This window comes from Onychostoma macrolepis, chromosome 08 (assembly GCF_012432095.1).
Source record: "Onychostoma macrolepis isolate SWU-2019 chromosome 08, ASM1243209v1, whole genome shotgun sequence".
NCBI classification, from domain to species: Eukaryota; Metazoa; Chordata; class Actinopteri; order Cypriniformes; family Cyprinidae; genus Onychostoma; species Onychostoma macrolepis.
Genome location: NC_081162.1, coordinates 2,184,822 through 2,197,047, shown reverse-complemented (window position 1 = coordinate 2,197,047; position 12,226 = coordinate 2,184,822). Strand labels below are relative to the sequence as shown.

Genomic DNA, 12,226 nt, shown 5'->3' with positions numbered 1-12,226 from the left:
GATAAAAGTGTAAAATTTCTCCGTTTAAACATTTGTTATGTTGTCTATGTTCTATTGTGAATAAAATATTGGCTCATGTGATTTGAAAGTCTTTTAGTTTTCATTTTATTCAAATTTTAAAAAACGTCCCAACATTTACAAAATTCGGTTTGAATATATACATATATAAATAAATTGTGCACAGCCACATTTGATGAAATTATGGCTCTTTTGCCTTTAATGATCAGCGGTTAATGGTAGGGTGGCTGTGACGAGCTGTCGTGCTGCTCACATCTTCAGCAGATGCAAAGACACTAATTGAGGCGCCACCATACATGTGACTGTTTGCTGAACATTGACATAATGGATGTATAAAGGACATTTTGCAAGTGACTGATGGACTGGTGTGGCTGCTGCTTGTTTCAGGCATTCTCTTTAGTGGAGAAACACTCTCAATTCAGAGACGACGTCTATGTGCCGTATGCCCAGTGGCTGGCCGAGCATGACCGCTTCGAGGAGGCCCAGAGAGGTCAGTCAAACACACCCTTCACATGCAGCGTGTGTGTGTGTGTGTGTGTGTGTGTGTCTGTGTGTGTTTAACTGGGAGGTAAGTTTGTTGTACATGACATTATTGCCTGACCTTCCTAAGTGCCGTTCATCATGTGTCTTTGGATTAAGTTGATATACAAGAGTTGATCTGCGTCTGTGATAATTGCATTTTCCTTTAGAAAGCCTGTAAAATGCTTTATTTTTGTCCCATCTCGGTTTCTTTTGTTCAAAAGTGTTGCATTAGCATCAGCATTATTAGTGTTATTGTGTGATTGTGGTGTGTGTCAGTGTCATTATCTCAGACACACTGCTCTGATGAAGCATCATGGGCTTTATAACGCACACACAGCTGAATACAACGCTTCAGTCACTCTTCAGGTTTCAACTTGCATTCAGTACATGAGTTACTTACAATTTTTCTAAAACCTGTGGCGTTAAGCATTAAGAACAATCACGTGTTACCTTGTTCATTTCAACAGCGTTAATATTAAATCATTAATTACAAGTATAAAATCAATGTATGTTGCGTCCACCACAAAAATACAAAAATAAGATATTTTTATGCAAAATCAGTTTAACTTGATTCCGTCATTCTTAAAGGGGTCATATAATGCTTCATGCACTTTTACAAGTTGTTTGAACTGAAATGTGTGTTGGCAGTATGTGTACGCAACACTGATGAAAATCCACCCAGTGTTTTTTTTTTTTTTAATCTACTAAAATCTTCACCCCTTTCTCAAATCGAGCCGATCTCTGTGTGACGTCACACGGACAAAGGCCGCTCCCAAGACAGTTTGATTGACAGCAGCGTTTCAGCACAGACTGCACTGGTGTCTTACCACACTTCCAATACAGTTTTCCAAAATATGGTTTTGGTCATTTAAGGTAGTTGTTATCATGCTGACACAGTGGGGCAAAAAAGTATTTAGTCAGCCACCAATTGTGCAAGTTCTCCCATTTAAAAAGATGAGAGGCCTGTAATTTTCATCATAGGTATACCTCAACTATGAGAGACAAAATGATCCAGAAAATCACATTGTAGGATTTTTAAAGCATTAATTGGTAAATTCCTCGGTAAAATAAGTATTTGGTCACCTACAAACAAGCAAGATTTCTGGCTCTCACAGACCTGTAACTTCTTCTTTAAGAGGCTCCTCTGTCCTCCACTTGTTACCTGTATTAATGGCATCTGTTTGAACTCGTTATCAGTATAAAAGACACCTGTCCACAACCTCAAACAGTCCAACTCCAAACTCCACCATGGCCAAGACCAAAGAGCTGTCAAAGGACACCAGAAACACAATTGTAGACCTGCACCAGGCTGGGAAGACTGAATCTGCAATAGGTAAGCAGCTTGGTGTGAAGAAATCAACTGTGGGAGCAATTATTAGAAAATGGAAGACATACAAGACCACTGATAATCTCCTCGATCTGGGCTCCACGAAGATCTCACCCGTGGGGTCAAAATGATCACAAGAACTGTGAGCAAAATCCCAGAACCACACGGGGACCTAGTGAATGACCTGCAGAGAGCTGGGACCAAAGTAACAAAGGCTACCATCAGTAACACACTGCACCGCCAGGGACTCAAATCCTGCAGTGCCAGACGTGTCCCCCCGCTTAAGCCAGTACATGTCCGGCCCGTCTGAAGTTTGCTAGAGAGCATCTGGATGATCCAGAAGAGGATTGGGAGAATGTCATATGGTCAGATGAAACCAAAATTTTTGGTAAAAACTCAACTTGTCGTGTTTGGAGGAGAAAGAATGCTGAGTTGCATCCAAAGAACACCATACCTACTGTGAAGCATGGGGTGGAAACATCATGCTTTGGGGCTGTTTTTCTGCAAAGGGACCAGGACGACTGATCCGTAAACGAAAGAATGAATGGGGCCATGTATCGTGAGATTTTGAGTGAAAACCTCCTTCCATCAGCAAGGGCATTGAAGATGAAACGTGGCTGGGTCTTTCAGCATGACAATGATCCCAAACACACCGCCTGGCAACGAAGGAGTGGCTTCAGAAGAAGCATTTCAAGGTCCTGGAGTGGCCGAGCCAGTCTCCAGATCTCAACCCCATCGAAAATCTTTGGAGTCCGTGTTGCCCAGCGACAGCCCCAAAACATTACTGCTCTAGAGGAGATCTGCATGGAGGAATGGGCCAAAATACCAGCAACAGTGTGTGAAAACCTTGTGAAGACTTACAGAACACGTTTGACCTCTGTCATTGCCAACAAAGGGTATATAACAAAGTATTGAGATGGAATTTTGTTATTTGGATTTTTTTTTCTCATTTTGTCTCTCATAGTTGAGGTATACCTATGATGAAAATTACAGGCCTCTCTCATCTTTTTAAGTGGGAGAACTTGCACAATTGGTGGCTGACTAAATACTTTTTTACCCCACTGTATATGTTCAATTGTTCATTTTTGTGATAAGTTTAATTTTAGCTAGTAATTTGATGCTATAAAAACGGGGCGTGTCATTATGGTTGATTGGGTCTGTGGGAGTTTGATTCCACGGCTCCACCTCACGACTCTACTGCGCAGACTCGGGCTCCAAACGAATCTCTACTGCGCAGACTCGGGCTCCAAACGAATCTCTACTGCGCAGACTCGGGCTCCAAATGACGTAATTTTCTCAAGATGTCAACTGCCACATTGAGATCCTTTGGCTTCACTTTTCTATAGTGGAAGCAAGCGGAGATGCGTCGTCCATCTTTTTTTACAGTCTATGCCTCAGACCCGCCCTGAGTGAGCTGTCATCAGCTGCGTCTCCGCCGGAGCAGATGTAGAGCAGAATGACTCCTGAGCGATCGAGGTGTTGTGTTGTTGGATGTAATAATGAACATAGCAGTCGTCATTTACTCCCGTCATCTGAGCCGCTGAAGAGGATTAGGTTTGGTTCTGAAGGGAATGCGCCCTCCATCTACATTAATGCGTCTATGTTCGTGCGAATCATTCGTGATCCAGCTTCACCTCCAGAAGAAGTGAGTACAAGGGGTTTTAAATGAATCTTTGCAAATGGCCTTTCCTAATAATGTGCTAATTAGCAAGCTTCCCGATGAATGAGGCTAAAGTAAACAGTCCCTCAGAGAGTGGCTCGGAAGAGAGGGGCGGAGTCAGCAGAGCTCATTAACATTTAAAGGAGAAGGACACAATACCGCTTGCTCTGACAAGAGCTGTTTTTGACAGGGTGAAAAGGTGTTTTTACACTACCAATGAGAAATTCAACAATTGCTGTGATTCCGATTTCCATGGTAAAAGCATCTTTACTGATTGGTGGATCAGACCGCAGGACAAAATATTTTAACTAGCTTGTGGCTTTGAGGAAGAAATATTACCCTGCTCAAAAGCGGATATGTGTTATCTGTTATTGTTTGTTATACAATCAGTTTCAGTTCAGATTCTCAATTTGACTGTTGTGTGGCACTGATCAGACACATTTGCAATACTAAACTCATTCACACACTTATAGTGTCATGTTTTATTCTCATAACAGCTTTGTTTTTGAAACTGGTCATTTGATGGCACTCTGTTGATATTGTTCAGCCTTTCACAAAGCCGGGCGTCAGGCGGAGGCCGTGCGAGTGCTGGAGCAGCTTACCCATAATGCCGTGGTGGAGAGCAGGTTTAACGATGCCTCGTACTACTACTGGATGCTGTCCATGCAGTGCCTCGACATCGCCAGAGGTCTCTATGAGCTCATGCTGGATTCTTTGCTTTACTTTGATGAAATGAAGAGGTCTGAGATGCTTGATAAATCCACTGAGATATGTTTGGATGAATGTGAATGTATATCTCCTCTAGATAACTCGGAGAAGAAGGAGGAGATGCTGAAGAAGTTTCACAGTTTCCAGCACTTGGCTGAGCTGTATCACGTCTATCATTCTGTCCATCGCTACATGGTAAGCTCGAGACGTTAGCTGCTGTTAATGAGTGATATCAGCTGCTCATCTCTGTCAGGGGCGTTGAGAAATAATTAATATAGAAATGTGAGATCCAGTACATTACAGAGGCTGCCAGCGTCACTGAACTCCAAAACATGACACGAGAGCACATCTGTGACCTACAGTTCAGTCTTTATCACTGAATGGACTAATGATAATAAGGCAAACTACAGTTAATATTAATGAATAAAATACATGCAGCGACTCTTACTGCATTAATGCATTTTTTGAAGCATTATGCACAATGTTTAATAACCTCCTCATAAATAATAAAAAAAAATGCCTTCACTTTTTGTATTCTCTTTCTATTCTCTCTTATTATCCTTTATCTCTTACTGTACTAGATTTTCCTATTTTGAACGATGACTGAAACCTTGTTTAACAGGCTCTTCTCGTGTTTATTGCCATCTTATAGTAAATCTCTTGTTGTGTTCTTTGTATTATATACCAGACGATAATAATAAAACATTGGTTTCTCTGGATAGTGTAAGGTGAGTACGTCTTTAAAACCCTGATGTCTGCTGCTCTAAGAACTCGTGTGGACCTTAGTTCAGGTGTCCAGCGCACAACACTTGCACATGAGGAACATGTTTCAGAACAGCGGAACCGCTGAGATACGTGTGTGTGACACTCCTGCAGCACAGTGTGTGAATATATCAGAGACCACTGATTCTGCGTTCTGATTAATCTCAGCTGTGTTTGTTTTTTCAGTCAGAGCCCTTCAGCTCCAACATGCCAGAGATTCTCTTCAACATCTCCCGCTTTCTCTTCCACAACCTGACCAAAGACGTTCCCATGGGCATCTCCAAAGTGTATCCTTCACTCGCTGCACATGCTCTTGAGCGTTTGAAGGGTTTGAGTGAGACGCTCCTGTGCGTCATGTATTAGAGTTGAGTGGAGCTGAAGTGTTGACAGAGTTCATGTGAGATGTGACCATTGCCTGGTGTGTGTGTGTGTGTCACTGTCACTACATACAGTACTCAAACACACACACACACACACACACACACACACAGGTATCTTTCACATTGTTCTTCTCACTCTCTTCAAGGACGGTGGATGTGTCGAGACTCGTGGTCGTGTGTGAAGCAGGAGCAGCACCTCTCATGGCTCACTGGCTCTGCTCACAAAGCTGGCCAGATATCTACTGTACATCAGCAGTATTATCAAATGTCATAGACACACTGGTTTGTTTCATCCTGTAGCTCACACAAAGGTGTTGCATGAATTCAGAAGGCTTGGAATCTAGGAAGTCTACTTTTATAATACTGATTAAATCATACTTTTATGGGGCTTTTGCCTTCTTTTTGATGCTTGAAGGCACCTGCCTCCATTCAGTGTAACTACATGAAAACAACAACCAGTACAATCTTTAATGTTTTGCCACAGAGATGTATTTGGGTCATTTAAGTGTGAGTAAATGATGATAGATTGCTCATTTTGGCTTTTGCTTTACATTAACACTTACACTGGAAGCATACCTAAAGCAGATGTGAATTCCAAGATAACAACACGACACTTTTGAAAGATTTCCTTGTCATCATTCCTGACATAATTTTTGTCACTGATTGTGACTGGGCTTAATTTGTGCCTGCTGAAGAATAAGATGGCTTGTGCCGCAGTGTGCTTGTTGTTGTGGTCCTTGACGTGTGGATCAGGGACACGCTGTACGCTCTGGCGAAGCAGAGTAAACTCCTGGGAGCGTATAAAGTAGCACGGCACGCCTTCGAGAAGCTGCAGGGCCTGAAGATCCCATCCCGCTATCAGGACAGCATGGAGCTCAGCTGCCTGACGGTGCGCTCCAAACCCTACCGTGACAGCGAGGTGTGTGACTCGGGCCTGTCTTACAGCTCTTCTCAGACGGATGCCTGTTGCTCACTGGCTGTGTTTTCTGCAGGACTTGATCCCGATGTGTTACCGCTGCTCCACCAACAACCCGCTGCTGAATAACCAGGGCAACTCCTGCATCAACTGCAGACAGCCCTTCATATACTCGGCCTCCTCTTATGGTGAGTTCCTCACGCACCTGTCAATTGTGTTCAAACACCATGTTCTACACACCTGCTGGTATGGATTCATTCTGCAGATCATCTTCAGCCCATGCAGATTAACATTTAGTTCAAGCTTTTTGACATTCAATACCATTAACATGTAATGCATCAACAAATCAGTCCAAGGATGTCAGTCATGAAGTGGCGAAGTGACTTTGCAGCATGTTGATGTACTCTATCTGGACAAAAGTACTGGGACACCTGACCATTACATCAGCAGAGACTTTAAAGGGGTGGTTGATTGTGATTTCTCTTTTTTGAACGTTAGTTAGTGTAATGTTGCTGTTTGAGCATAAACAATATCTGCAAAGTTATGACGCTGAAAGTTCAATGCAAACGGAATTATCGTCTTTTAAAATTATGGCAGTTTAATGCCTACAAAAAACGGCTCGTAGAGATTACAACGAGTTACTTCCTGGGCGGTGACATCACAAACCCTGAAATGTACATAAACCCCGCCCCCAGGAACATGCAACAAAGGGGGCGGGGCCATTTTGCGCTGCTTTAGAGAAGAGGAAGAGACTGTTTTCAATCGATTTATGAATAAGAACGGAAAATGACCGCTCCACTTCACATTATTGTCCAATGAAATTTGAACTTGTGCCAGATCATGATTGGTTGGTGTATTATACATGACAAACGGGCATCGATGAATTATGTAATATTTTAAAATATATAGGCTAATATATGGATTTTTAATTAAATCGACACACTAGCTTTGATTTATTGATGAAAAAAAAGTTTAAAATATTGTTTGGTTATTATTTGTTTCCTTCCGTCGACCCACTCACTGAAAGAAGAACCATATATGGCTCGAGAGTTTCTGAACAGACTGTGGAATATCAGTCAGTCGAGTAAAACACACGCAACCCATAGCTACGCCTCAGATTGACAGATATGTAAAAATAAACAGCGATTTCACTGTTTTGTACACATTGTCATGTTGAATAATTTTGGAAAAGGGCAGGGGCAGGGCCCCCGAAGCCCCCATCTGCACGTGCCTGATCATCAGCTTGTCAGCTTAATAAACTGTGTTCAGTTATACACTTTTTATACGCAGTCATGTATTCTGCTGTATTACAGCTTTAATCAGGATAAAACTGTATATTAAAAGCTATCATAAGCAGTAGCATTTACAAATAACAGCGTATCTAAAAGTGTGAGACAACAACAAACAAAAAAACATCCCATTCTGAAGCGTCCTGTAAGAGCCGTGCTTGCACAGGTTCTGCTCGATCCTCTTCACTAATATCCTCTGCGTCTCAATCGGGCTCAAACTGATGAGCAATATTGATGACGCCATTGTTTACAATACAACCGGAGCTCATTCTGAGGTGAGGGGCGGGACGTTTCTGAACGTCAAGAGCGTTCATAGGAGAAGGGACAGAGCGGTGTAGAATAAAGGTAAATAGAGTTGGTGTCCATCAAACCCGGACTCGGCCGTCAGACTGTGTGATTGATCAGAGATTGCTTTACTCCACTCAGCATTGCTCTCGGTGATGTGGGGCTTCATGGAAACCCATTCATGAAGCTCCTGCACAGTTTCTGTGCTGATATCAATACCAGTGGTAGCTTGGAGCTCTTCAGCTCCGGAATCAGCAAAGCCATTGTTTTCACACTTTTGTAAAAACTGCATGGCTAGTGCTTGATTGCAATGGTTCTGATTGAAACACCTGAAAAGGTGTCTCAGTACTTTCGTCCATATAGTGTATTTACGTCAAATGTGAAGCGGATTGAAGTATTGTTGCATCGGTGACTGCACAAACTAATGAAATGGCCAAAAATCATATGAAATTTTAAATAAATCAGCTGACAGTTGCTCTGTCTATATGTCTTGCAGAAAGGTTTGAAACTGGCGTATCGTTGACACAGTACTCTGGTAATGCCTGATGAATTTCAGCCGGTCAGTGTTAGAGTTCAGATCTGTTGTGTGTTCAGAGGTTCTGCCGCTGGTGGAGTTCTATCTGGAGGAGGATATCTCAGACGAGGAGGCCGTGTCTCTCATCGACCTGGAAGTGCCTCGTGTGGAGAGAAACAGCAGCTGGCAGGAGATGAGCAGCGGCGGTAACGTCTCATTCACACTCACACGCAGAGGAAATACTGGAGAGATTGTAGACTAATTGGAGCCAGTTGTGTGTCAAATTCTGATGCGCTTCTGTGTACAGAACTGTTCAGTGACCATTTTCGAGTCAATGGCCAACACACAAAGTCATTTAATGTGAATTTGAATAATAGAGTTCAAAAACATCACAGAAAACTTTTGCTGGAAAACCATATTGTCTAGATTGAGGCACATTCTAAGGGTGGGCTAAGCGGGCTGAAACCCTGAATGTTTTTATTACCGTGTCTTGTGTGCATCAAGACTGGGTTTGCATGCAATCATTTCTATTAAACCAGTACTTCAACAGCAAAATGCAGCTGCTTCTGCTATCTGTAGCTTACTGTATAAATTCATTATACTGATCTCACCATCTCTCAGAATTAGTTTATTGTTACTGTATAGCAACAAATTTAATTTGATTTTGAATCATGGTATTATATGCGCAGACTCTCTAGGACACACGCATTTTATAGCGTTTATATGAACTGATTGGTTAGCATTTAGAATGGTCTGTGGCAGACTTTTATAATTATCAGGGCAACAAAATTCAAACAACAATAAGTTAATACTAAGTGATTTTAACCATTGAGAAAATATTTTTGCTCTATTTCGCGAAAATAGTTCTAATCAAAGCCCATGTTGCATGAATTTGCGTTTTTTGAACGCGTTTTTCATCAGTGATTCACTGACCATTCATAAAAACAGTTTCTTTCTTCGTTCCTGTATGAATTAGCCGTTTTGAATGAATCGATTGAATAAATGACTTAACGACGCTTGCTGCCACCTACTGGCAATTTTAGTTTCATTTTTAAAAGTATCATTCTCTTTTTTTCTACGATTTCATATTTCTGCATTCTAAATTTTATATTTATAACATTAATCTCATAGGCCCTAATAATACTTATGCAGTTTGTAAGTGCAAATTATAATTAATTATACTTGTCTCTTAAAAAAAAAAATTAAGCCACTTAGCAAAATTCAACTTTTTCTTGTATTTTATTTGAAGTGTTTCCCGTGTATTCTGATACATACATTAATGTGTCTGGGCCACTCGCCCTAGAACCACCCCTGATGGTAGATATTAGTGAAAGTGTATGTTTGCTTAGAGACCTAGAACCTAAACTGAGAAGTGTTTGGGCTCTCTGAGCTACCGATCAGTGCAGTGTGCTTAACTCTGTGTGTGTGTGTGTGTGTGTGTGTGTGTGTGTGTGTCTGTGTGTCTGTGTGTCAGAATCCCAGTGTCTGAGGCTGGATGATGGCACTGAAGACCCAGAGGACGACCCGTTCACAGCCAAGCTCAGCTTTGAGGTGAGATGGTTTCCTGGTCACTGAGGTGCTGTGTGAGCTGAGTGTGTGTGTGTGTGTGTGTGTGTTTGAGTGTGTTGTGCTGGTGTTTACAGCAGGGCGGCCGTGCGTTCGTGCCGGTGCTGGTGAATCGTGCTGTGCTGAGGTCCATGTCCAGACGAGATGTTCTGATCAAGCGCTGGCCCAAACCCCTCAGCTGGCAGTACTACCGCTCTCTGCTGCCGGACGTCAGCATCACCATGTGCCCCTCCTGCTTCCAGGTAAACACGCTCGGATCACGCGCTCGGCTCTCTCTGCTGCTGGTGTCTGACTGGACTGTGCTGTGTGTCTCACAGATGTTTCACAGCGAGGACTACGAGCTGCTGGTTCTTCAGCACAACTGCTGTCCGTACTGCCGCAGACCCATCGACGAGCCCAGCTAGCTCCAGACCATCACTTCACCTGTGTGTCAGTAGGATCAGCTAGAAACGCGTCAGTAAATGCCAGCTCAGCGCCGCGCTCTGATAGGATCAGCCGGATCAGCTGCTAAAGCTGATTACAGCGTTTGTACATGTGAGGACATACATACGCCTTATCACACACACTCGCACACGCACACACACACACTCACTCACTCACTCTCACACATACACACACACTCACTCACGGCTCGGTCCACTTCAACACGTTTGCTTGGATTCAGACAATATAAATAAAGAGTAATATTTACGTCTCTAACATGTATTGTTGTAATGTTTTGCTGTCAGTAGTTCCTGTCTGAAGTGTTTGTGTTGATTGCTTCATGAGTGGTTTTTGCCTGTAAAAGTGGCTGCTGTAAAGCTCAGGCGTTGCTTGAGGTCATCAGGACACAACTGGTGAGATGCTAGAAACATCGACAAAAACTTTGTGACTGATGCCAACCATAAGCACAGAAAGACCACAGAAATCCAGTCTGTGTGAGAGTGTGCGTTTCTATCTTCTTATTCTGGGGACAAATTTGTATCAAGAAATGAGCTAAACCTGACAAAACCTCCTTTTGGGGATGTCCACGTTTGTGAAACCAGTAAACAAAATTAAGATGAAAAAACAATATTACATTTCCTTTTGTAATAGCAGTGATTTATTTGCAATCAGAACATAAATAAAGAAAAAAACTATTTTTAAAGAAATGTTGCTGGTTTTCTTTTCACCATTTTATCACGTTCTCTTGTCGTCAAAGTCTCCACATATGTGACATCACTCTCAATACCAGTTTTGTCATACAAGTGAGTAATAAGCAGAACATTTCATCCACACATGGATCATCCATCCACTGCTTGTCTTCTGTAACGAATGACTAGTCCATCTCCCACTTTCAGATTCAAATGGCTTTTTTCACCATTTGCATGGTAAAAAAAACAAACAAAAAACACATTGCAAACACATTGGTAACATTAAATTACAGACATACATTTACTCACAAATAGCAGTGAGAAGGAAAAGGCCCAGAAGCACACAGTGATGTAACGGGGTGTTGATGTTAATGTGTGGCTTCAGTGTCTCTGTATTGTGAGGAAACTGCAGCGCTCTGACAGTGTGCCCATGCTCAGTGTCTTCATATATTATTTTTAATATATATATTTGTTCTCAATGTCATTTTTACTAACAAAAGCCAGTTTCCTCCTCCTTTAGGAAGTGACATCATCAGTGGGAAACCAGCAGCTCAAACCTGAGCAGGTAACAGCGGTGATGTTTAGTCAGGTTGTTCTTGCTCTGAAACGTTTGATGGATAAGAAATGAACTCTGTCCCACACTGAACTTTCATCCAGCATTATTTCAGCAATACTCATCGTTTTTGTCATTGTGTTAGTAATCAAGTGTTTATAAAGTTGAAGTGTGTGGCTGGGCTTCATCAGAGCAGCTGTCTGGGGTTTAGTATTGGATAAAGACCCAAGAAACACCAACAAACAGATGATGATGGATTTCAAATGTTGGGAAACAAAACACAGACCCAATATAGCCCAATGACTGCGCTTGTGGTTTTTGTTGGAGTTTGTGAATTGGCCCTTATTCATTAAGTTGCGGGGTTGGTTGCTGTTGTCCTACGGCCGTTTAACCTTGTGGATTATCAGGCCTCTCTGACCCCAATCTGCCTGTAACTCCATTCCTCCAAATTGCAGCACCTCACTTTAATCTCTCATCTGCGCTTAATCTGAGCACATGGGGGGCATATAAGAGAGGCGCTCGCGTCCCGCGGAGCAGATCTCGCTCTCAGTCGCTTTCTGCTGAGGAGAAGCTTCACTCTCATCTATCTGCTTTCTCCATTGTGACCCTTGACC

The 12,226-nt window shown here is 42.4% G+C and overlaps 1 protein-coding gene across 2 annotated transcripts in view; it reads left to right on the top strand.

Moving 5' to 3' along the window:
* ift122 (intraflagellar transport 122 homolog (Chlamydomonas)) overlaps positions 1–11,053 on the top strand; it is a 41,731-nt gene extending 30,678 nt beyond the window's left edge. Inside the window, exons 20-29 of one of the 2 annotated variants that reach the window (XM_058784088.1) lie at positions 406–508; positions 4,075–4,215; positions 4,333–4,430; positions 5,184–5,284; positions 6,131–6,296; positions 6,370–6,481; positions 8,462–8,587; positions 9,856–9,932; positions 10,025–10,189; positions 10,265–11,053. In XM_058784088.1, the coding sequence (XP_058640071.1) occupies positions 406–508; positions 4,075–4,215; positions 4,333–4,430; positions 5,184–5,284; positions 6,131–6,296; positions 6,370–6,481; positions 8,462–8,587; positions 9,856–9,932; positions 10,025–10,189; positions 10,265–10,351 (1,176 nt within the window). In that variant the 3' untranslated portion in view covers positions 10,352–11,053. The remainder of the gene's footprint in view (positions 1–405; positions 509–4,074; positions 4,216–4,332; positions 4,431–5,183; positions 5,285–6,130; positions 6,297–6,369; positions 6,482–8,461; positions 8,588–9,855; positions 9,933–10,024; positions 10,190–10,264) is intronic. The other variant, XM_058784087.1, reaches the window with a different exon arrangement.
* Positions 11,054–12,226: the final 1,173 nt, after the last annotated feature.